Below are 26455 nucleotides of genomic sequence, written 5' to 3' on the forward strand. Positions count from 1 at the left end.
CAAACTCGAAAGGAGCAATTGGAGGTACTAAAGTCTATCTCCCAAAGTAGATTCAGTACTTTGGATAGTTACTTTTAAAAATCTGGTGTAAAACCCATATCTACTTTCAATATTTACTGCATTAATCTCTTGGTTTTAAAAGATATCCCTTGCTTCCCACATGCTACATATACCCATTCATAGTGCGGCTAGCCTAAGTCAACAAAATGAAAAGAAGAGCTCTCTACCTCGATCTGCGTCGTGTTGTCATGCGTGTCATCAAGCAGCAGGTCTGTGAAGCCTCCAGGTTCTGAGGATTCCTGACCGCCGCTGGCTCTATTGGTGTCAACTGACTTGAGGAACTCTGAATGTCGCTTCCACCTGTGGCTATATCTGTAGGAATCCACACGCACATTCTCCTCCACTTGAGGGAAGCTCTGAACTATTTCATAAAATGTACCTATTTGACAAAGATACAAGAAAGGTCCACGGATTATTAACTGAAATGCAAGGAATCAGCAACACTCTTCTAATATATCACTGATAAGTGGGACCTGTGGGAGAATGTTGCAGCTCCTGTTTAAAGTTCCAGGCAACCTCATATGTCCTCTTCCAGGGTGCTCCATTCTATTCTTCTTCCTGCAGCAGGTTTTCATTTCATTCCCATTCCTGCCACACAAGTCAGTCAGCATTATATGGCTACTGAACTGTTTGGGGAGAGGGAACAGGTTCCCAAACTTATAATTTCTCCCAAACTTTCCCCACCAATAACACTATTTCCTGAAAGCTAAAGTGTTCCTCCTCCCACAAAGTGCAAACAGCATGCTCAATGGTCATGTAACACAGAACAATGATTACTAATTTGTCTTGGACTTTAGCTCCCAAGAACCCCAGTCAAACTGACTACCAGTGGGAATAGTGGGAGTTGAAGTCCAAATCATCTGGGGGACCAAAGACTGGAAACAACTGAACAAAAAGATGAAGAATCACACAATAGCTTTATATTTTTAAAGTTGTTATTTGTATATCCCACTTTCAGGACCAGATTTACCAACTCAAGTGGCAGATGCTGAGGAACTACGGGAGCAATCCCCCCCCCCCCCCCGCAGCTGTTTCCCCTTCCATCTTGGAAGCTGTTTTTTTCCATACAGTTTTTGCTGAACCCTACCACCAAACCAATCCGCTGTCTTCATGTTTCCTGGGAAAACCTATCACAATCCCACTCACCTCCATGCCAGCATTCTCTGAATATGCCAGCCACAGCTGTTGATGAAACATCAGGAATAAACTCTTACAGAACATGGCCACATAGCTCAAAGAAGCCACAAAAAACTATGCAAAAACAATGCACCAAAACAGAGAGAAAAGGAAAGAACAGATAAGCCCATCTTGCCAGCTCCCCTTAGCATTTTAAATAACCACAGGTATTTAGCCCGAAAAGGCCACAAAAATGTATTTAATTGTTTTAAAAACTTTTAGACATTATGCTGTTTAGATGCACCTTCTTTTAATTCATGATGTGAGCCACCTTAGGACCCATGTTGGGAGAAATTAATTAAATAACCAAGAAAACAAGCTATTGGATTTTGAACATGGAATGGAAGAGCACACTCTTCTGTCCTCTTGGTCTTAAGGCAGCGAAATGTCTTGGATCAGCACTGTCCACTTTTAACACAGAGAACACACACAGATCAGCAACAGCATGTCTAGCAACCAGTGTGGACAGAAGCAAATATTACATTAACATTTAAAGCCTACACTTTAGATTAGAAGGGCCAGATGCAAGCAGGTGTTGCTTTATAATTCCTTCATTCACTGCCACACACAGGGAAACAGACCATGAAGTTTTCTGCAGCAAAGATTTCACTGTACTGTTGTGGAAGAAGTGAGATTAGCAGCAAGGGGTTTTATAATGAACACATAATTAAGCCTGCGTTTTGCTCTAATGATTTGAGCAGTTGTCCTTGAGGTTTGCATCAAATTAGAAGCAAAAGTGATTAGGCTGGCAATCTTATTCCCCGCTTATGTGGAATTTAAATGTAAGATCACAGCTCTACAGCAGCAAAAGGCAGTGAGAGGGAGGAGGAGGAGGAAGCTGCAGTCTTGACAAGCTCTTACTACTCTGAGATCAGTCAGAATTAATGAATGGTTTGTTGGATGCATTCAGGGCCACTCATAGTTGCTGTTGATCAATCTGGCCCTCTCCAGTCAATGCAATCAATGAGAAGCACTACAGCAGGAATGGGTGCATTATAATTCACTCAGCCCAGACAGGTTTTAAAAAGAATACTTTAACAGAAGGGGGAAATGGAAAGAAACTGCTGTTAAAGAAAAATAATAGCTGCCAGCTAGGCCTTATTCTGCCTCACAGGCATTTGTGCCAAGTTCCTTCTTATAAAAAAAGGAAGAGGGAAAAAAAAGAATAAAAGAAAATAGAAAACACACTCAACTGTCAAAGAAGAAGAAAGAAGCCCATTCCATTCTACTACGGTAAGCTGAAAACAGATTCTTAATATGTTTTCAAGAACTATCCATACCAAAGCATTCATTTCACATTACGTGTCATTTAAATTTGGAATTTTAACTGCTTGGAATGCATTTCCATTCAACTGTTTAGGGCCCATGCATGTACAGAAAGTATGTTTCTGGACATACATCCCTTCACTATATCGGCAAACACAGGTGCATATTTTTGAAAAATCAGCAGAACTGGGGAATTTAGGGGCTAAAATCTGTTTGTACCAAAAAGCAGGTCATCATGGCTGAAATTTTTCTAACATTTCCCTGTCTCTGTATCTTTGTAGCTTCATGAATTTATTTATTTATTTATTGGATTCATATCCTGTCTTTCTCCAAAATGGGGTTCAAGGCAGAAAATGCTACTTATAATAGATTGCTGCCAGGTAAAGCACTTCTGAGAGAAAAGGATATTTTTTAGGACTGCAGCTACCAAAATCCCCTATCAGTATGGGCAAAGGGAGTTATCATTCAAAAAATAAATCTCTAAAGTTATACTTCTCTCTCACAGTGCTTTCCTTATAGCATTCTATCCAGCTGCTTTTCAGGTTATATTAGATAGAATTTGGAAGACTCACTGAATTGAATGGGCCTTAAGGTAGATACTACTACCTTTAGTCAAATTGAATTGAATTGGTTTGTGCTGAGTAAATCTATCTGAATTCAATCCATTGTCCTTAATTGTTCACATAGGGCTTGCTTGGCACTACACTGGAAAAGCAAAAAAATATGTATAGCTGAACAATACTGAGTCAGAACATTGTTCTTTACTGAAGACTGGCAACAGTGCCAAGATTATGACACAGATCTTTTCTATGATACTCAGTTTTTCCCTTGCTTTAATTTACAACCAAAACAAATATGAAGCTGCTGAAGATTTACCCTGGGACCTTCTGCATGAAAAACTGAATTGTGACCCCAGATTACTGTGAACAATTTGCCTAGGTTGTTGTTTTTTAAATTCTGGCACATGTATACTTGCTGGAACGTATAGTGCATATTCAGTTTTACTGCACTGATAGTGGATTGGAGTGGGGATGCAATTTGGAACCAATTTTTTTCTCAAAGGAAGCAATGAGTCATTTACACAATTTTTTCCTGCTGCAAGACTTTTAAAAAAATAGCTTTTTAAAGCCTGTTCATAATTCTGAACTTATTCTTTGTAAAAGTCACATGGTTAGTTTTCCACAGAAACAGCATTTTTATGCACAGAAAATGACAAATAGTAATAAATAATTAAATAAAACTAATTTAAAATTTCCACGCAGAAATATTATTTTCCCAAATTGATCCCCTAATCTCACTCTCCACTTGCTTAAATTGTTCTCTTCGGACTGATTCATTCTTGACTGATTTTATTGCCCATTGTTTGGGAATTGCTTTTAATGTTAATTTTAGGGGGGGGGTAGTGGAAATCTGGAGTCTAGTGCACTTTTATCTACCGTTTCTGTGCCTTTGATTTTAGTGTTTTCTCTTTTATATGCTGTTACCCGCCTTGATCCAACACAGGGAGAGGCGGGTTATTATTATTATTATTATTATTATTATTATTATTATCTATCCAGAAAAGGCTATTTTCCATGTTAAAAAGGCAGGAGTAAATCCCACCCAGCGAACATTTTCGTCAGTCCAGGTTTATTCTCATCATGGTTTCTCAGTACTCAAAAAAACATTTTTAAAATCATTTTCATTTTGTCTCTGACTGTTGCAGTGACTAGGGATGGCATCTCTCCTCTGGATGCCTGCCTTGGGTCGGTAATGGGCTGGATGAGGGAAAACAAACTCAGGTTGAATCCAGAGAAAACGGAGGTACTTGTGATAAGTACCCTGAGTCCAGCGATGGAGTTTTGTCAACCAGTCCTGGACTGGGTCATTCTTTCCCTAAAGGATGAGGTTTGCAGTTTGGGAGTACTCCTGGATCTGTCTTTGCAGTTGTCATCTCAAATAGATGCAATGGCCAAGAGCGTCTGGTATCAGCTTCAGTTGATAAGCCAACTGTGTCCCTACCTGGACTGAAAGGAATTTGAAGCAGTGCTACATGCACTGGTAATTTATTGTTTAGATTTCTGTAATGCGCTCTATTTGGGGCTACCCTTGTACCAAGTTTGGAGGCTTCAATTGGTTCAAAATGTGGCAACCGGATTGGTCACCGGTACATCTAGGTTTGACCATATAACACCAGTGTTGAAATCTCTTCACTGGCTGCCAAATAGCTTCTGGGCACACTATAAGGTGTTGGTTATTACCTTTAAAGCATACATGGCTCGGGCCCAAGTTACTTGCGGGAACACCTCTCCCTACACAATCCACCCCGCACACTTAGAACATCTGGGAAGTATTTATTGGAACATCATAACACTAAGTTAATGACAACTTCCCATAGGGCGTTTACTGCTGCGGTTCCAAAATTATGAAATAGCCTACCGGTAGAGATCCGTCTTATCACTACCTTAGAGGCCTTTAAGAAGGAACTCAAAACGGATCTCTTCCGGCGCGCTTATCCACCAGACTCCATATAAAAGGTTATGATGATTGCTCCACTCCTGACTATGATTGTTGCCTATTGATGAATTGATGAATTGTTATTTTAGAGAACTAATAAGAATGTTGGTTAATTCAGTATTAGTGTTTTATTGATTATATTTTGTATTATTGTATCATTTTTATTGATGTAATCCTGCCTTGATCCTTGGGAGAGGTGGGAAATATTTATTTCTTATATATTTGCATCTCCAATTGGGAAATAACATCAAGCAGTAATCTTTGTATTATTACTGATATATCTTGGCTAATAAAACCTCTTACAAAGAAGTTTCTTTTTGCAAAGTCTTTTACACCTTCCTGCCCCCAATTTTCTTTTTCATCATCTATTTTACTGGACATTTTTAGAAGCATCAGTATTAGGTGGACAGTAAGGAAGACTGGTGTATTAAAATCTTTTACTCCAAGTCAAGGCTCTATCTTTAAGTTTCAAGTTTTTGCAAGATTCTTTCAAGTCAATTCTCAAGTCGATTCTCAAGTCTGGGAGCCAACTTTAACAGGAAAAAAGAGGAGGTCGGGGTGGAGTGGGGATGGAGTCTCAATAACTAGAAAATCAAGATGACATACACAAAGTTAGGTTTAAAAAATCAATTACAGGCAATTAATTAAGATTACATTTTAGAAAAATGAGGTTTACTTCAGCAGCATATCTCCAATGCACACTGGAGGAGCCTTCTAAAGAAGGTAAGACTTGCCCACATAGTAGGGGCCATGTTTCTCAGAGGCGAACAGAAAGCATATTAAACATTGGGCTTGAGGTGGGGTTCTGCAAGAAGTGGGGGCTTCTTGTGTGGCAAATATAAAATATAGCTTCAGTCATGTGACTGGTAGGCAAATCAGTGAAATGAAAGCATTGTTCAAAGGAAGGAGACTATTTCCCTTCTGTAATGTTTCTTGATGAAATTAGGCCAGCAAGTTGGTTGCTAAAAATATACAGGTCATGAGTCCAGTCAAGTCAGTGCATCATTTATTGCTAAATCGAGTCTGAGTCAACTGACTTGAGTCTATGTCACTGGTAACAAAGGGTTTGAGAAACACAGACTTCCAGTGTTTTTTGCCTATTAGTTTCTGGGCGCAGTAGAAGGTATTGGTTATGACCTTTAAAGCTCTAAATGGTTTGGGTCCAACCTATCTTCAGGACCGCCTCCTTCCGTATAATTCCCCCCGTGCACTCAGGTCCTCTGGGAGGAACTTATTGCAACCTATGAAAAGTAGGCTGTCTGCAACCACCCAGAGGACCTTTTCAGCAAACGCTCCCAGATTATGGGATGGCCTACCGGATGAAATCCACCACATTACCAGCTTAAACAGCTTTTAAAAAGCTGTTACGATAGATCTCTTCCAACAGACTTTTCCTGAATAGATAACCAGCCACCAAAAGAGGAACCCATGGCCCTTTTAATCTGCTATAGCACTGATGGAACTGTTTGTTTATATTTGTTGACTTTAAGGTATGATTTAAATTGTGAATTGTTTAATTGTTATTTTAGGGGGTGGGGTGGGATTCTGGGATATGGGACTGTATTGTTTTAACTTGTAAGCCGCCCCAGTTGTCTCAGACAGAGAGGCGGGATATAAATTTTAAAAAATATTATTTTTATTATTGTGGGTTTTTCAGGCTAAGTAGCCATGTTCTGGAAGAGTTTATTCCTGATGTTTCGGCAGCAGCTGTAGCTGGCATCTTCAGACAATGCTGGCATGGAAGAGAGTGGTATGTATGTGCGCACGCACACACAAACACACACACACTGTTTGACCCTAGGTAAGGAGGAGTGATTTCCATATTAATCTATGTATTGTTCTGTTGTTGAATGGCAAGACCTAAGGGTGGGAGGATTTGCAAAGAGGATTGGTGTCTGTTTAATTAGAGAGCATTGTCTGCTGCTAAAACCCCTGACCTTGAGTGTTTTTCATTTGCATTTTGATGGGTCTTGATTTTAGTGTTTTTCAGGACTGGTAGCCAAACTTCCAGTGTTTTTGTGGGTTTTTCAGGCTATGTGACCATTTTCTGTAAGAGTTTATTCCTGACACTTCACCAGCAGCTATGGCTTGCATCTTCAGAGAATGCTGTCATGGAAGTTAGTGGGTTATACAGTCAGACCTTCTTATACACGGATTCAAACATCCATGGTCTGAAAATGTTTCAAAAAAGTATAAATTTCAAATATCAAACCTTGATTTTCCATTTTTTTCTAAGGAACACCATTTTGCTATGTCATTATATTTAATGGGACTTGAGCATCCACAGATTTTGTTATCCACAGAGGATCTTGGAACCACACTCCAGCGTATAACAAGAGTCTACTGGATATACTGTGGACCCTTGGTTGAGAGAAAGTGATTTACATGTTAATCTGTGTGTTGGTCTGTTGTGGAATGGCAAGGCCTCAGGATGTCTATTTAATTAGTGATCCATTGTCTGGTGGGAAACCCCCCTGACCCTGGGTGGTTTTCATTTGCACTTGCTAGGTCTTCATTTTTGTGTTTTTCAGGAGTGGGAGCCAAACTTTGAGTCCCTGTACTGGGAGGAAGGCAGGATATAAATTAACATAACAACAACAACAACAAAACCCACAACAACTTTGTTTACTTTCAGGATTTCTTCTTTCCTGTTGAAGTTGTCTAGGTGTTTGTGGATTTCAGTGGCTTCCCTATGCATTCTAACCTGAAAGCTGTTGTCATGATCCAGAATTTCAGTATTTTCAAATAGCATTTTACTTCCAGTGACAAATTACAGCAACCTTTCTTTGGTAAACAAAGCAGTAAACAAAACTTGAGCTGCGAAACAGCAGGTTTCTTCTGTAGTATCCTCTCCTCCTACAGCCATGTGTGTCTCCCTATGATAGCCAAGGCAAACAGCAGAGGTCTCTAGAATCACATACTAAGCATGTCTGCACCAAAACAGAAAGAAAAGGAGAGAACAGATAAGCCCATATTGCTAGCTCCCCTCAGTATTGTAAATAATGATAGAACCATAGGTTTGGCTACCAAAATGGAAACCATATGACATGTGAAGGTTGGTGGGGAGAATCATTCCTGGATCCATTTCTTCAGAGGAAGAAACTGGCAAAACCACCTCTGAGTATTTCTTGCCTAAGAAAACCCTATGAAATTCACGGGGGCACTATAAGTCAACAGTCAACTTGCAGGCACATACACACACAATGCACTGAGTATGGAAACAACAAACAGACAGACAAACAAGAACTTGAACTATTAACAAAGGAGAGCAAATATGATTTACCAGGTATTATCCCAACTGTCAGGATGAAATTTATGACAGGAGAGCAGTGTCTGAAGGCTATAATTTAGGAACAGACTAAATAGAAAGAAAGGAAGAGTAGCGTTATCATAGAATCATAGAGTTGAAAGAGACCACAAGGGCTGTCCAGTCCAACTCCCTGCCATTCAGGAATATACAGGCAAAGCACTCCCAATAGATTGCCATCCAGCCTCTGTTTAAAAACCTCCAAAGAGGTTTAAAAGATATCCCTTGCTTCCCACCTTTGTCAGTGTAGTATGGTTGAGAACATTTGCGTAAAAATATAATTCACATATTAATACGTACTAATTAAGATCAATATTTCTATAGCTAAATAGTCTCTTCAATTATCAAATAAATATATGCCCATTTCTGTTTTTCCAATATACATTATTTTCCTCAATGTTAAAAAGCATTCACATTTATCACAGTGACAATCTATATTTAGAAAATAAGAAACAACAAATAGGCAAGTGACCCCTCAAATACTTCTTTATTGGCTACAATGATAGTTCTCTTGGTGGTTAACAATAAAAGGCTAAAAGCATCACATCTAAAGACAGCATAAAATAGCAGAACAAAGAATAAAACTAATATAGCTAAGCTATTATACAGGATAATATCAACTGACTGCTTCCTTACTTTTTAGAATCATTTACCATTTAAGAAAAAGTGGAATAATCTAATCTCCCATTTAAATGCAAATTCTTGTACTGCTCTTGAGGATTTTCCAGAGAATGATAATTCCACCTTATTTAAACACACTGGACATACACTTAGAAGATTTTTTTTTCAAGTAAGTTATTGGATTATAAATAGTTCTGCAAGATCAACCATCTGTGTTTAATGGAGCTTCATATATAGTACAGGCAAGTCAAGTTATTTTCCATCTTGGAAGCCGGCCTATTTTAGATTTTTCAAGGTTGTCACAGAACAACACCACCCATGAAGTAATTTTGGCTCAGTTTTAGGATAAGTGGTAGTATGTGTAATTGCATTTCATTTTGTTAAATGAAAGAAATGTCTTAAAGCACATTGCTACTAATTATCCATTTTCCACAGGTATTCCAAGGAAAAGTAAGAAAGCGATGATGCCAAGTACCCCCCCCCCCAAAAAAAAACAAGGTCAGATTTCTGTAAGTATAATTAGAAGAAGGTAAAGAATTCAGTTTTTCACAGATCAGAACTTTGTGTCATAACTTCTGGACCATCCAAACTTATTGTTATACTTATTGCCAAAGCAAAGTGTGCACAGAGACACCTGATCTGTTCTCTGACACAAGAACACATCCGAGCTGCCTTAGATTATTACACTGATTTTGTTAAATAGTCTAATGAACATTCTGTATATTATCAGTTCAGAAGGAATATGTTTAATGCAAGCCAATCAATCTTCTAGGGATAATTGTTCCTGTTGTTGTTGTGTGACTTCAAGCCATTTCTGACTTAGGATGACTCTAAAGTGAAACTATCATAGGATGTTTGCCTTTGCCTTTCTATGAGGCTGAGAAAGTGACTTGACCAAGGTCACCCAGTAGGTTTCGATGTCTAAGCAAGTATTCAGATTCTGGTCTCCAGAGTTGTAGTGCAATGTCCAAACAACTACACCATGATGGCTGTTTCTAGCGGTAAGCCCAAGATATTTTGCTGTATGAGGTTAAGGACAAAATGGCACCTTTTATTCCAAATACAGAAAATGAGCTGGTAAGCGAATATTACTTCAGCACCAGCAATGGGACAGCATCTCTCAACACATTTAAGGAAAGCAAGCTAGCTTTGAAGCCATATGAGAACACACAGCTTTATCCTCTAACATGCCACACTTGCTCCCTATCCCCAAGTATCTGAGGTTGCCAACTCACTCAACGTAACAGTAGAAATGGCCCTGGTCATTTATCTACTTCTTGTCCATACTGAAGGTTATTCATCTTCTTCCTGGCCTCTCTTTGAAAGATGGTTTAAGAAAGATTTACTTAACAAATCGTTTTGATATTCAGAGTCCTCTGTTGTTGGATTAGACAATATTGGTTGGTCTAGCTCAGTACTGTCTACAGCTGGGAACAGCTATAGTAGGAAGCTAGGAAAGTCATTATTCCCTCAGGAAACCTCAGAGGACAGCATTTCCACATCTTACCTGCCAGCAGTAAATAGCACGAGGAGCATTTTCACGTTTTTAGTACCTTCTAGACCTAAGATGAAACAGGATATCCTTCTACAATGAGACTGAAGAATGTTTGGAGCTGAATATTTTCCTTCCCATTTATCACAGTCAGAATGAATTAGCCATTATTTTGCATCATGTGAAGTGATTTGGAAGGAAAAACATATTGGTTAGGAAGTGGCCAGCTTTATATGAAGGGAGATAAATTCAGTCTTTTTTTTAAAACCCTCTTAATTCTTTCCACCAAAGTTTGCATTTCTAACAAGCATATAACAATGCTGACATGACAGACGTTTCCTTCTCTGTCAAAATAAGGACATGGCCAATGGACATCTTTCTTCATCTCCTCCAGCTTGACTTAAGGTAACTTGTCAACCCATTAAGAAAGAAAAGATTTAAAACAGCCTGGCAAACATATGTTTAACACTGTCTGCTTTTGTTGCCAAGTCTTCAACCCACAGACTGGCTGACAGCCCATCCTCCACCACAGAAGCCACTAACTGAGTTTCAAACTCTTTACATCTTGTGTCAAAGAACAAGTTCTGGAATCATCTGATTTGTCAAGCACCATGGAAATGCATTTAGCCTTGTCATATTGTCCTTATACTGTAGATGAGAGGTCTTTAAAAGTCATACTTCCATTATGGAAAGAGATAGCGAGGAAGCACTAGGCAAAGAAGCAGAGTCATCTGTGAATCAGAATAGAGAGATGATTCCTCAGGGGCCTTTCTTTCATATCATCAATATTCCACCCATCACTAACTTAGGTTAATGTGGGCAAGGATGTTAAAATATTTGGAGGGCTACTAACCTCTGAGGTCTGGACAAGATAACATTCATTGTACAAGGGTAAGTATGAGTCTTCCATTCCACTCTCTAGATTGAAATTCACAGTTTTATAGAAAGTCATGGTGAATCCTTCCTTCCTTCCTTCCTTCCTTCCTTCCGTCCGTCCGTTTCTTTCAAATTATGGCACTCACCCAATGAAAGAAATGTTAGACAATTAACATAGCTACATGGCAATGTGGAAGAGCATCAAGTTAATGACATAAACTATGGAAATAAATAAATCTCCAGATGCCAGATCTATTCAAGTTTGGATTATTCCCTTCCAGATTTCCATATCTTCTTGACTCTTCTAAAAGCATCTCCTAGCTTGGCCTTTATACAGCACATGGTTTCAAGAGCCATAGACCACTTCCACAAACATGAGCACTGCCAACAACATTTGGTTTGACCAGAGTGCTAATGCCCACTCACTGTCTTTCCACTGGTGGTCAACCATAGCGTCACCACTTCCTCCCACTTGAAAATTAGCAACACAGAAACAACATTGTCACAGTTTTGCTGTTGGCGGAGTATATTCAAGGACAAGCTTCCATATGCAATGTGCTTTATTATTACATGATGGTTAAATTATACCCGAGAGCAATTTTAAACATCTGTTTAAGTTAAATTTGCTTCCATATACAGACGAACCCTTTCCCCAGTTAATCCTGTGGAGGAAAATCCTCCAGAGAAAGCACATTTCATACAATGTGCATAAATTGACAGAAAATACTAGTTTCAGTTGCTTCTTTCTACATTGTATCATTGGGGAAACCATCACACTAAAACCTGCAAGGCTAGTCCTACCCTAGACTCCAACGTCAGCTTGTAAAGTAAAGAGAATGGCCAAAAAGCTCATTTTAACATGGTAAGAATAAGAGAGATCAGGTATGATTAGTAAACTGAACTGGAAACCCTGCACTCATATAATAATTTTTTAAAGGAGATTGCAGTAAACAAGAACAGTCAGCCCTCCATAGCTACAAAGTTTTTAACCTCAGGTCCAACCATCCACAGTTTGAAAATACTGCAAACAGATCTAAATTCCCAAAAGGAAACCTTGATTTTGCTATTTTAAATAAGAGACAAAAATTTACTATGCCATTATGTTTAATGGCACTTCAGCATCCACATATTTTGGTATCCACAGGGGATCCTGGAACCATACCCCAGCAGATACTGTTTACTGTATGTTTTTATAAAAGAGATTTATGATCTTCCCCAAATCACATTTCTCCAATGTTAAGTCAATCTGCAGGTTGTTGTCCAATGGGGCTGATGCTGGGAATTCATAGAATCATAGAATCGTAGAGTTGGAAGAGACCACAAGGGCCATCCAGTCCAACCTCCCTGCCATGCAGGAACTCTCAATCAAAGCATCACCGACACATGGCCATCCAGCCTCTGTTTAAAGACTTCGAAGGAGGGAGACTCCACCACTCTGAGGGAGTAAGTTCCACTGTCGAACAGCTATTACTGTCAGGAAGTTCTTCCTAAAGTTTAGGTGGAATCTCTTTTCTTGTAGCTTGCATCCATTGTTCCGGGTCCTGTTTCCTGGAGCAGCAGAAAACAAACTTATTCCCTCCTCAATATGACATCCCTTCAAACTCAAAGAAGAATCAATCACCTTCATCATTGTCAATGATCAAGTGTCAATGATGAATCATTGTCAATGATGAAGTGGCTTGAGTAATGTCTGGGGCTATTTACCTTCGAAACGAAGAAACATGAAAGACATAATATTTTTGGGAAGTGAATAAAACTACTTTTTTCTCCTTCTCTCATAATAATAGAACTCAGGATTATGCAATTAAACTCAATGAGAAAGATTCAGGAAATTCTGGTTTTATATGTCTGTGTCTAGAGAACATGAGTGGGCAACTGTTGTAGCACTCCTTGCTGGCCTTCATTAAGCAGTAATTTGGCCATTGTGCAAACAGAATTCTGGGCTCTGATCTGATCAGCATGATTTCTCTTATGTTCTTATGATCAACAACATTTTGATGAATTGATAAATTCACAAATGTCCATGGAGACATAATGTCATCAAACCACCTAGATCCAGTTAACAAATTTGCAGACTTGTTAATAGAATTACAGAATTATACAGTTGGAAGAGACAGCAAGAGCCATCCAGACCAACCCCTTGTCATGCAGGAAGACACAATCTAAGCATTTCTGACAGTTGGCCATATAGTTTCTGTTACAAAGCCTTGAAGGAGACTCCACCACCCTTTCAAGCAGTGTATTCCATCAGGAAGTTCTTCCTAATATTTAAGTGGAATCTCTTTTCCTTTAGTCTGAATCCATTGCTCTGAATGCTAGTATGTGGAGCAGCAGAAAACAAGTGTGCTTCATCTTCAATATGACATCTTCTCAAACTTTTAAACATGGCTATCATGTCATCCCCTAACCTTCTCTTCTCCAGGTTAAACATACCCAGCTCACAAAGCTTCTCTTTATAGGGCATACCTTTTGCCAATTTGGCCACCCTCCTCTGGAGACATTCCAGCTTATCAATATTCTTCTTGAACTGAGGTGCCCAGAACTGACACAATACTCCAGGTGAGGTTTGAATGAAGTAGACTGGAGTGGTACTTATTCAGTGATATCATTTGGGGGTGCAGGGGGTGCAGACAGCACCAGGTGACACCCTAAAAAAGATGGGGTGACACCACAACTCTTCAAACACCTGCTTCTTGACAAAAATAGGTTGTGGCATTAATAATAATAATAATAATAATAATAATAATAATAATAATAATATTTATTTGTGTTTCCCCGCCTCTCCCAATGGATCGATGCAGGGTTACTAAGTAAAAGCACAAAGTGTTTACCTCAAAATTCAATTAAAAGCAGCTAAAACAATAAAATATCCAACATCAGACAATAACAATAGCATCAACAAGCAAGGCAGGGATCATACACAGTCAGGGGCATATCATTCATATCGGGGGGGGGGGGGGTATTCATATCAGGTGGGGTATGCTCGGCTAAAAAGCTTGGTTTTAACTGCTTTTCTAAATGTTTCTAACAAGGCCGCCGAGTGGATCTCCTCAGGAAGACTGTTCCAGAGTCTCGGAGCCATTGTTGAAAATGCTCTTTGTGAAGCAGCAACATACTTAGAGGTTGCTATCTCCAATAGGTTCTTACCCAATGTTCTAAGAGTGTGGGGCGGATTATATAGGGAGATGAGGTCCTGTAAGTAACTCGGGCCCAAGCCATGTAGGGCTTTATAGGTAATGACCTTATACTGTGCCCGTAAGCAAATAGGGAGCCAGTGAAGATCTTTTAAGATAGGTGTAATATGGTCGAACCTTGATGAACTAGTGACCAATCTGGCTGCCATATTTTGCACTAACTGAAGCTTCTGAACTTGGTACACGGGTAGCCCCTTGTAAAGCGCATTACAGAAATCTAGACGAGAGGTTACCAGAGCATGTACCACCATTTCAAGGTCCCTTCGGTCTAGGTAGGGTCGCAGTTGTTGTATCAACCGAAGTTGATAGCAAGCACTTCTGGCCGTCGCATCTACCTGACATGTCAATTGCAGGGACGAGTCCAGAAGTACTCCTAAACTGAGAACTTCGTCCTTCAAGGGAAGTGTGACCCTGTCCAGGACAGGTTGGCAAATTTCCTTCCTTAGACCCGAGGAACCTATCACAAGTACTTCTGTTTTCTCTGGATTCAGTCTGAGTTTGTTTTCCCTCATCCAGCCCATTGCCGACTCCAGGCAGGCATTCAGAGGAGAGATGCCATCCTTAGTCCCTGTATCAGTTGGAGACATAGAGAAACATATTTGGGTGTCATCAGCGTACTGATAACACTGAGCCTCATATCTCTGGATGATCTCTCCCAGTGGTTTCATGTAAATGTTGAATAGCATGGGAGACAAAATGGCTCCTTGAGGGACACCAGATGTCAGTTCCCTCTTAGAGGAGCAAATGTCCCCCAGCTTCACCATCTGGAATCTGCCTGAGAGGTAGGATCGGAACTTATTTGCCTATGTCTCATTAAAATGCTGAAGAGATTATGTGAGTAGGGAGAAAGGAGAAGTCCCGGGGTTCTTTTTTAAAAAAGCATAAAATAAAATAAAATAAAATATTTTTAAAATTATTATTTTAAAGTTTTCATTAAAAACATCACTCTTTACCAAATTATGCAGGAATTAACAATTAATGAGTAACATTACTACCAAAAAACCAAAAGGCTAAAGATTCTGCATGGTGTGGGATGGGAGGTGGTCAATAGTGGGGGTGACAACATGAGTTACCACACCAGGTGACACCTACCCTAGCTATGCCACTAGTACTATTACATCCCTTGATCTACAAACTATATTCTTCTTGATGCAGCCCATAATTGTTTTGGCTTTTTAAGCTCCAGCATCATACTTGACCCTGGGCAAGGCATATTCTCTCTGCCTAAGAAGGAAGGAATGGAAATTTCCTTTAAACAATTTTTGCTAAGAAAATTCTACGACAAGATAACCATACGCTGGTGTCAACATGAAGGCATTTAACAAGAATAACATACCTCATCTAAAATGAGTGAAGACTATTCACTCTAGGGGATGACTCACAAAGCAACAGCACCTCAGTTTTTTTCCTGAACTGAGCCTTTTTATTTGCCCGCATCTAATCCATCCCCACACCCAAGCACATTGTAAAAACACTGGCAAGAATTTTACTTTATCCATCTACAGAAACATGGCAGGGATCCAAAGGAGCATCCAGCCAGTTTCATGTGTCCAAGGAGAACCTGGGCTAGTGATTTTTTAAAGCATGGCAGATCACTTTTGAACCTTACGATTGGAAAACAGCTTGTGGTAGAGCATGGAAGTCCACTGTTGAAAGCCAAAAGAGAAGTGGCAACCATCCCAGTGGGCATGACTAAGCAGCTCTTTGGACACCCACTCATACTAATGAAGTTATAATGAGATGTTTTTTGTAGCACCCTCTATCCCTCCCAACAAATTGGATCTTAGACCTAGCTAAAAACAGGAGAGGACAAAGCAGAGTTTAAAGTGATCACTTTACTTTTATACCATACAATGAAATCCTAATTAAATGCAGCCACACCATCTCCTTTAGATACTGAAATTGTAGTTGGTAATGAACCTAATGTGTGCCTGACCAAGGGTCTTAACAGTAACTGATTGCATACAGATGCCAGTTTGCCAAGAGTAAATTTTGCAACCACCTGTTTCCAATTTCAGGCCTGGCAGTCTTCTACTTCCAGAGCTTACTGACATAATGTGTATGTGTATGTGCCATCTGTTTATTGTAACTTCCATGTTCAGTCAAGAGCTCACAATCCATATTCACAGAAACATAAAAGAGCACAGTAGTTTTTTCACAGAGACAATATCCAGTTACACACCAGACAAATTCCAGGGGTAATTTCTACACTACCAGGGTTTGTACAAGACAACCAATTTAGATCAGAACAGAAATGGAATTCAAAGATAATCTGGATTCAAGCCTACCAGACAGCAGGTGAGTTAGGCAAGGGTGATTGAAATGTACAGTCTAAACTAGTTTGGGTTTCACATCAGCAAAATTCCCAACCAAAGAGGAAGTCAGTCAATGGCAAACTAAAGCAGGGACAGGGAAAAAGTAGGGACAGGGACAGGTCCCAAAGAGGGCTCATAATAGCAGCAATTTAAAAGGCCAGAAAATAACTACAGCCAATAACCCAGCAACTTCTGGCTAAGATTCAAACTTAGGAAGCTGAGTTCTCTGACTACCACCAAGGCCTCAGCTCCCTGGTGGGATGAGTCTCATGATTGGAATGTGGAAATAGAGGGGTATAACCTTATTAAGAGAAATAGGCCAAACAGGAAAGGAGGAGGAATAGCACTATATGTCAGAGATATTTACACCAGTGAAGAGATCCTGGACATCAATCATGGAAGCCAGGTGGAGAGCATCTGGATAAGAATCAAAGGGAAGGGAAACAACAAGGATGTTACGGTGGGAGTCTACTACAGACCCCCAAGTCAGACAGAGAAATTGGATGATATCTTTCTAGAACAGATGACCACACAGTCAGAAAAGAGAGATGTAGTAGTGATGGGCGACTTCAACTATCCTGATATTTGCTGGAAGTCAAACTCAGCAAAATCCTCAAGGCCTAGCAAATTCCTCACTTGCCTGGAAGACAATTTCATGGTCCAAAAGGTGGAAGAGGCAACAAGGGGGTCAGCTATTTTAGATCTGATCCTAACCAACAAGGATGACTTGGTTAATGGGGTGCAAGTAGTGGGATCATTAGGTGGAAGTGACCATGTTCTCCTGGAGTTTGTAATACAGTGGAAAGGAGAAGCCAGGCATAGTCAGACACACATCCTAGACTTTAGGAGAGCGGATTTCAGTAAACTTAGAGAAGTATTGAGGGCGATTCCATGGTCAGAAATACTAAAAGATAAAGGAGTTCAGGACGGATGGGAGTTTCTCAAAAGAGAGATACTGAAGGCACAATTTCAAACAGTTCCAGTGAGAAAGAAAAACGGGAGGTGTCTCAAGAAACCAGGATGGATGACTAAGGAACTTTCAACCGAGCTAAGTTTGAAACGGAACATGTATAAGAAATGGAAAAAGGGGGAAATCACAAAAAAGGAATTCAAAGAAATAGCAGGCATGTGTAGGGGTAAAGTCAGAAAAGCTAAAGCGCAGAATGAACTCAGGCTTGCTAGAGAGGTTAAGAACAATAAAAAGGGCTTTTTTGGATATGTCCGCAGCAAAAGGAAGAAGGAGGAAACGGTAGGACCACTGCGTGGAGAAGATGGCAAAATGTTAACAGAAGACAGAGAAAAGGCAGAATTACTCAACACCTTCTTTGCCTCAGTCTTCTCAGAAAAGGCAAAGGGTGCTCAACCTGAGGATAATGGAGCAGAGGACAGAATAGGGGAATTTCAGCACAGAATAAGTAAAGAGATAGTAGAGGAACACCTCATTAAACTAAATGAATTTAAGTCTCCGGGACCAGATGAACTCCATCCAAGGGTATTAAAAGAACTGGCAAATGTAATATCGGAGCCATTGGCAATAATCTTTGAAAACTCCTGCAAAGCAGGAGAGATCCCAGCAGACTGGCGGAGGGCAAACGTTGTCCCCATCTTCAAAAAGGGGAAAAAAGAGGATCCCAACAATTATCGTCCAGTTAGTCTGACATCAGTACTAGGAAAGATTCTGGAGCAGATCATTAAACAGAGAATCTGTGAACATCTAGAAGCCAATGCCATAATCACAAAAAGTCAACATGGGTTTCAGAGAAACAAGTCATGCCAGACAAACCTAATCTCTTTCTTTGATAAAATTACCAGCTTGGTAGATGAAGGGAATGCTGTGGATATAGTATATCTTGATTTCACTAAGGCCTTTGACAAGGTTTCCCATGACATACTTGCAAACAAGCTTGTAAAATGTGGGCTAGACAAAGGAACTGTTACATGGATCTGTAATTGGTTGACCGGCCGAACCCAAAGGGTGCTCAACAATGGCTCCTTTTCATCCTGGAGAGAAGTGACCAGTGGGGTCCCACAGGGCTCTGTCCTGGGCCCAGTGCTATTCAACATCTTTATCAATGACCTGGATGACAGAATTGGGAGCATACTTATCAAATTTGCAGATGACACCAAATTAGGGGGAATAGCTAATACCCCAGAGGACAGGATCAAGATTCAAAATGACCTGAATAGACTAGAAAGCTGGGCCAAAGCTAACAAAATGAAATTCAACACGGAGAAATGTAAGGTATTGCACTTAGGGCGGAAAAATAAAATGCACAGATATAGAATGGGTGACACCTGGCTGAATGAAACTACGTGTGAAAGGGATCTAGGAGTCCAAGTAGACTACAAGTTGAACATGAGTCAACAGTGTGATGCGGCAGCTAAAAAGGCCAATGCTATTTTAGGCTCCATCAATAGAAGTATAGTGTCTAGATCAAGAGAAGTAATAGTGCCACTGTATTCTGCTTTGGTCAGGCCCCACCTAGAATATTGTGTCAAGTTCTGGGCGCCACAATTCAGAAAGGACATTGAGAAACTGAAGCGTGTCCAAAGGAGGGCGACAAAAATGGTGAAGGGTCTGGAAACCATGCCCTATGAGGAACGACTTAGGGAGCTGGGGATGTTTAGCCTGGAGAAAAGAAGGTTAAGAGGTGATATGATAGCCCTGTTTAAATATTTGAAAGGATGTCATATTGAAGAGGGAACAAGCTTGTTTTCTGCTGCTCCAGAGAACAGGACCCGGAACAATGGATGCAAGCTACAGGAAAAGAGATTCCACCTGAACATTAGGAGGAACTTCCTGACAGTAAGGGCTGTTTGAGAGTGGAATGCACTCCCTCGGAGGGTGATAGAGTCTCCTTCCTTGGAGGTCTTTAAACAGAGGCTGGATGGCCATCTGTCAGGGATGCTTTGATTTGGATTTCCTGCATGGCAGGGGGTTGGACTGGATGGCCCTAGTGGTCTCTTCCAACTCTACGATTCTATGATTCTATGAGTACTGTGCTCAGAGATTTGCCTAGCAAAAAGGACTTCTAATCTTGAGGAGTCATCCTCTGCAGATAGGAACTGCATCAGATAGCCATCTGCTTTGTCTGTGCTTTTATATGCCAACAATTCATCAGACTAAGAAAAGACTCTTCCTTGTTCTATTTTTCTGGGGTTGAGCTTTCCCCCTTCTTGGAATGTACAACTACAGGTATATGCTCTTGTTCAGACGAGTCCATGGTCCATAGGAGTGATCAGTTCTTTGCTTGCTCCTGGTTCACAAAGCTAAGAGCTATCCTTGCTAAATGGTTCTTCTAGCAAGGGCATGATATGTATGGAGAAAAACACTACTGGAACAACTCTTTCCATATACTCTTTTACAAGAAGAGGATAATGCATGAAATAGGAAAACTTTTAGTAGATAAGAGTGCATTTGTTCTGTCATATATTGTATATCATACAGCTGAACCTCCATCTCCACAGATTCTTCATCCAGGAATTCAACCAACAACAGCTCAAAAATATTTTGAGTAAAAAACAAACAAAAAGCAAACCTTGTTTTTTGCCATATTATATAAGGGACGCCATTGTATACACTGGGACTTCAGCATCCACAGTGGGTCCTGGAACCAAATCTGAGTTGATACTGAGGACACACTGTACCACTTCTTAAAAAGTTAATAAACAAATAAAAAGCCACCAAAAATTCAAGTCTAAGTGTCTTCTCCCCTGTGTTAACTCTCTCCCAGAGTTTAGAAACTCAACATTTTGGACTATAATGTGCAGAATCTCCAGCTAGACTAATTAAGAGATTCTGAAAATTTTTAGTGTACATTTTAGTTTCCAAGCTCTATCTGCCAAATACAAACAACTAACCAGACCCAATCTAAACACTCTCTCCATATTCTTTGCTCTATTCATGTGTTATTTACACAAGGACGCTCCATGAGATTAAAGAGAAGTTAGCTATATGGTCTCATCCCTAGTGTCCAAAGTGGATGTCTGAAAGGTCTTCTCTGGCCTGAAACAGATGGGCCATATAGAGCAGCCTCCAGCCACTTTGGGGGTGTGGGGTGAATGTCCATGTGCATCTCCCCATGTGAAGAAATCCTTTTTCAGTCATCCATGCTTATTGCATGAATCCTAGGGATAGAACTGTCACAGTTTGTAATCTTGGGGAAGGGCAGGAGACATGGAATCAATTTCTCTCTACAGTGCAGTTTCATTTTACTAACTACCAACTCTGCTGAAAGCTATGCACTGTGCAATTTCCATATTTAATACAAAAAGGGTTTTGGTTTCGGGTTCGGTATGGAAAAATTTGTACTGGAATTTATGACCTGAATTCCTTTGGGACTCTTATCAAAATATATATACAATAGTTCTTCATGTTGACTAGAGAAATTTGTATAAATATTGAATCACCATTCTAACCTAAGGTAGTTGGGAGTACCAACAGAATTCAGAACTATATAGTTTAAAATAATCACATCTTTCAAGCAAGGGTGGTCAATTATGATCTCACCCAAATGTTTCTGGACTGCAACTCCAATAACCCCTCAGACTGATGGTGCTAATTAGAGCCATTGGAAGGTGTAGCCTAAAGATAATCTGGTGGGGTAGAGTTGCCCATCCAGCCTTAAAATAAATGGAGTATAGTGATGAGGATACAATGGATGTTTAATATTCTCTATCCCAGCCTGCCAACACAAGCATGTAGTTAAAACTGTGTTTTACCCACAGAGAACAACTTGAAAACAAAATTTCATCTAGCTTGTTCCTGTGTCAAATGCATGATTGCACATATTTGAACCCCAAGAGAATATGTGTCTTAATTTTGAAACTAATTTTGATTCTGTCAATCAACAGCTTTATTACCCATCATCTATCAAACACAGCAGTCAATTGTGGGAAAATGATAATTAGATTATCAAGCAAATAGGGTCTTTGCCTTGAGGATTTACTATATATTAAAATGACACCACCTTTGGTCTATAATTATTCTGCACTGAAGGGAACAGACTTACCATTAGATACTATTAAACTGAAATCAAATTTCATGGACTATGGCACATACTAAATTGGTTACTTATTTAATCTGAGGCATGTGTTTTAATGTATTGCCTTTAATGAGTTGTAAATAGGTGCTTAGATATTTGACTGCAAACCTATAGAATAAATTAAGTGCTTAGTTTTAGTAGCATAGAATGCAGATGAACATAATACCCAACGTAACACCTGAGTAGTTTTTTTTATAGTTACAGCATTTAAAATACTATCAGTGGCATCTTTGTAAAAATCAACATTACACATCTTTTACTTATTTAGCTCAGGGATGGGCCACAGGAAGTCCCATGACTCTGTTGTCTCAGTTACCTCTTCCATCCTTCCTCTTCTTCCTTTTCCTTTTGGAAAGGATGGAGAATGTGTTCTGAACACTAAAAGGGCTCTAAACTTACATACTGAACCCACGTTTTTAGCCTAAAATTGCTTTCTTTCATCAGAGCCAATTCTAAATCAGTGGCATGTAATTATGGTACTAGAAGATCTGAGATCAGGCTGCAATCTTAAACCCATTTATCTGGGAACGAGGTCCAAAACACAGTGCAGAAATAATCCAGTCTGAGACCACTTTAAACTGCCCTGGCTCAATGCTAGCAAATTCTGGGAACTGTAGTCTTGTGAGACATTTAGCCTTCTTTGTCAGAGAGAGAATTAACTTTGTGGTACTTTGGTACCACATAAACTACAATTCACAGGATAAATTGACAAACAAGCCTTCTTGCAATTCAGGACCTTGCAGCATTGTTCATAACAATTAAAAAGTTTAAAAAAAACCCAAATTATTGTCTATATAAACAATAGTTTCAGTATTCCAAATGTGCTAATTTAATGTCAGATCAAATAAGACACAATTTGTTTTAAATTCCTAAAGTGATTTTATATCTATAAAAAAATTATTCATTTCAGATTTTTAATTTTTGGTTGCAAATTTCAGTTTTTTGTTGGAAAAAAACCCTCAGTATATTTCTAAAATTTCCAGAAATGTTGTGTGTGTGTGTGTGTGTGTGTGTGTGTATAATTTGAGTATAAGCCCCAATTAGTCCATTGTAAAGAACTGTGCTATATGCGTGGAAAAACGCTTGTCAAATTTGAATTTTTATATAAAGTACAAAATGTAAAAAAGTCAGGCATCTCAAACCTATAAATTACACTTACACTGTGAAATTCATACTTTTCAGAATCTTGCAATCTGGTTCACAATTCAAAAATGCAAAAAAAAAGAGGAGTTATGGTAATATAAGCATGAAGTGAAGCTGCACACAAAAATCAGAACACACTACTGTAAAATATATTAATAAAAAGATATATACTCAATGATTTTTTAAAAATCATTGTTCTTTTTACACTAGCTTTGCTGTGTTTTAATGCAGTTGATGTAAGTAGAGACCAAAACAAACTTTAAGTTGGAAAAAATGAAAAATTCAGCAAAACCAGAATTCATAGACTGACTAAGTGTGCCTAATTGCTGCTTGGTCACTCTTTCATCAAAGAGGTGCTCAAATATCAGCAATCCAGTTGCAAGATGACTAGAAGCCAATGTCCCCCACAGATTCAGGATTTTTGTAGGCACTGGAGCCTGGATCCCATATAGAGGCAGCATGGCAGCAGCAATGGGAAAAAGGTCTAGGGCTGCAAATCTATGGCATACATGCCAGAGGTGGGACAGTAGTTTGCCTCTGGTTCACCTTTGCCAGTCTTGCTTGTAGGGCTGTCTCCATCTGACCTCTCCAGTACCTTTGGACCTTGCTTTTGTATTCCTGTCTGAATAACTTACCCACTGTTCAAACACTACAGGCCTAGACTCTCTGACTATCATGCTGATGCTTCCAGAATCTGCCCAGTCTTGCCCCTCTATGGAACAGGAGGGATGACTAGTTTTTACTATCTGTTTCCTTCCCTGATTTTAGATATTTATTCATTTATATTCTTTCTATTCTGCCTTTGATGGAACAGTCCTTGAAGCAGATTTTATCAGCCTGCAAATGAGCCATGGCAATTGTCTTCCCTTTCCATGAAGGTCTTCCTGGGAGGCACAACATACAACATCCCATTCACCCTAAATCCTCTAAGGAATGGAAAGAGTTAAAATACAGGTTGAAGACCCCTAATCAGCAAATCTGAAATAAAAAAGCCTCCAAAACCCGAAATTTTTGCCACCAGCTGCCCACTTCTGTCTTTGACATGGTGGCTGCATCACTCCTGTTCAGTCATCTCTCTGATCCTCAGTCACTTTCCAGCCTCACTTCTCATACACAACATAGGCACTGAATAAATGAGATGTGAGGCTGGAGAGAGATACAAGGATATGTGAAATCATGGGAGGCATGGATTTGTGCCAAGCGCTACACTTGCATTCCCACCATTTCACAGAACTTCAGTCTTTGTTCAGCCTCACATCTCTCCAGCCTCACAAATATATTACATAATATGCTACTTGTGTTATATATTGTGTATTATGTATATGCAAATACAGGTATTTCAAAATCTGGAAAAAAAATCCAAAATGCAAAACACTTCTGGACCCAAGCATTTCAAATAAGAGATACTCAAAGAGTACACACACACACACACACACACACACACACACACACACATGTAAAGTCAATATATACAGGAGATGGCTATATCTAGCAGCTGGGTCCTAAAAAATAACTTCTCCCAGCATTGCTCATCATTTGCTAGACTGGCAAGGTCTGATGGGTAGTGCAGTCACACAACATTTCATGGTCTGCATGATTCCCACCCTTAGTGTAATGGTTTGATTTCACTTGTGACCTTGATTTCTTGATTGATGCAACAGTTTAGTTATTGTTTTGTTCAGTTTAAATGGATAGTTCATTCATTTGTAATCAAAAAATTGTCTGGATTCATTCAACTTCAGATGGTTAATTAATTAATTATTAGGATGCAAAGGGAAAGAAGCTAAAGGTGTACAAAAAGAGTTATGAATAATTGGCTACACAGAGTATTGATGATAATAATGTGGAAGTAATTTCAGCTTAGGTTCTTGAACATTTTAGCATAATTTTTCTTCTCTGAAAGGAAACATCTGAGACAGAGAGCTGAGCAAAGATTAAATGTTTCTGATAAGAAACAATCAGAAGATTGTGAAACCAGTGTTGAATCTGAGAAGGAAGTATACATAGCACTGCTGAACATGAAAAGATTGAAATAGTAATGTAGAAAGACAGAGGTCTTCAGATCACAAAGCCCAGTGTTAGGGCAAAATTATTATTATTATTTCAGAGCAGGGAAATCAAACAATACAGATCATTCAGACACATTATAATTATATGAAAAAAGTATCTAAAACAACTTGGAGGGGTGGGAGCAATTACTTGCGTACTGTGAATATTGTACTACTAAGGACTGGGTGATAGCAAACAGACTACAGTGAATTTTTAAAATGTCATATATCATTATTAGCACTCTGAAAAGTATTCTGAGGACATCTTTGTAAAACTTTATAGCAATGGTCTGAAGAAGGTATGTCAAAGACATTTCATAGAAATGAAACCTTATGCTTAATACTTCATTACTTTGATTATTTGTGTGGAGGATGGGGCTGATTGGATTAAGACATAATAGTCACAGACTAGAGAATAATGCATAACACTGTCTTCCACTTATGAATGTTGGTAACAGAGTGTTTTAAACTGCCACCAGGACTGTTGCTCACTTTTATTTTGAGCCACTGGAGAAAGCAGAATCTGAAATGTTTTGCTAATATTTTTATACAGTTCTGTTGTTAATCACTCCAATAAATATAAATGTCATTAATACACAAATTAACATATAAATGATGGAAACTATTCATTTTCCATGACAAAATCAAAAGTATTATTCAAAATGATACTTGACAAGGCCTCACAGTTAGTACCTATGTGAATTGTTTGCAAATTCATTCACCTGTATTGGTCATATTCAATCTGTATTAAGGTACTCTATATTTTGGACATTAACTTATTTCATTTTGTTCTTGCATGCAAGAACAAAAGATGTCAAGAAATGTTTTCCCTGCCAGGTGTGATCAGAAGCATTTTTGCATATTTTAATTTTTAAAAAAATCCAGTTCTTTTATTGTAAACATTTAAGTTGTGCAAGAACTGTTGTTTACACAAAAAAGGTACTTTGTTCCAAATTCTTGTACAAACCAGTGAAAACAAAAAAGTGCTAGTCTTCTCGCTATTGCCTGGAAATGAGAGTGATTGACAGGGCTTTTTTTTTAGACTGAGCAACCCTTTTTCATCAAGGATAAGAAGATTTGTGAATATTCTTTACATCCCAACTTCAAATGTTTTTGTACTGCAACTCTCATCAGCATATGGCTTGGTAAGAGATTTTGGGAATTGCAGTCTGACAGCATCTAGAGGGACAGAATCCAATATGGAAGATGAAGAAATAATTAGCAAATTTTATGTGCTCCAGAAAACAATATTACATACATATAATGAAACTCTAGAATTTGTCATGTTATTTTCTTTTTATCCTGAAAATCAACAGCTGTTTACTGGCTCAGCGCAGACACTAAAAGATTAGCTTAGTCACTGTTTCCTGTAAAGCCCACAGTCATCTTGCCATTTCTTATAGCCTTTGGCATTCT

At 39.1% G+C, this 26455-nt stretch overlaps 1 protein-coding gene across 1 annotated transcript in view; it reads right to left on the reverse strand.

Annotated features, from left to right (window-relative positions):
• Positions 1 to 26455, reverse strand: part of PLXDC2 (plexin domain containing 2) — a 284011-nt gene that overhangs the window by 143866 nt on the left and 113690 nt on the right. The window contains exon 2 of the mRNA XM_042475224.1: positions 228 to 439. Coding sequence (XP_042331158.1) covers positions 228 to 439 — 212 coding nt within the window. The remainder of the gene's footprint in view (positions 1 to 227; positions 440 to 26455) is intronic.

Source organism: Sceloporus undulatus, chromosome 6 (assembly GCF_019175285.1).
Source record: "Sceloporus undulatus isolate JIND9_A2432 ecotype Alabama chromosome 6, SceUnd_v1.1, whole genome shotgun sequence".
NCBI lineage: Eukaryota > Metazoa > Chordata > Lepidosauria > Squamata > Phrynosomatidae > Sceloporus > Sceloporus undulatus.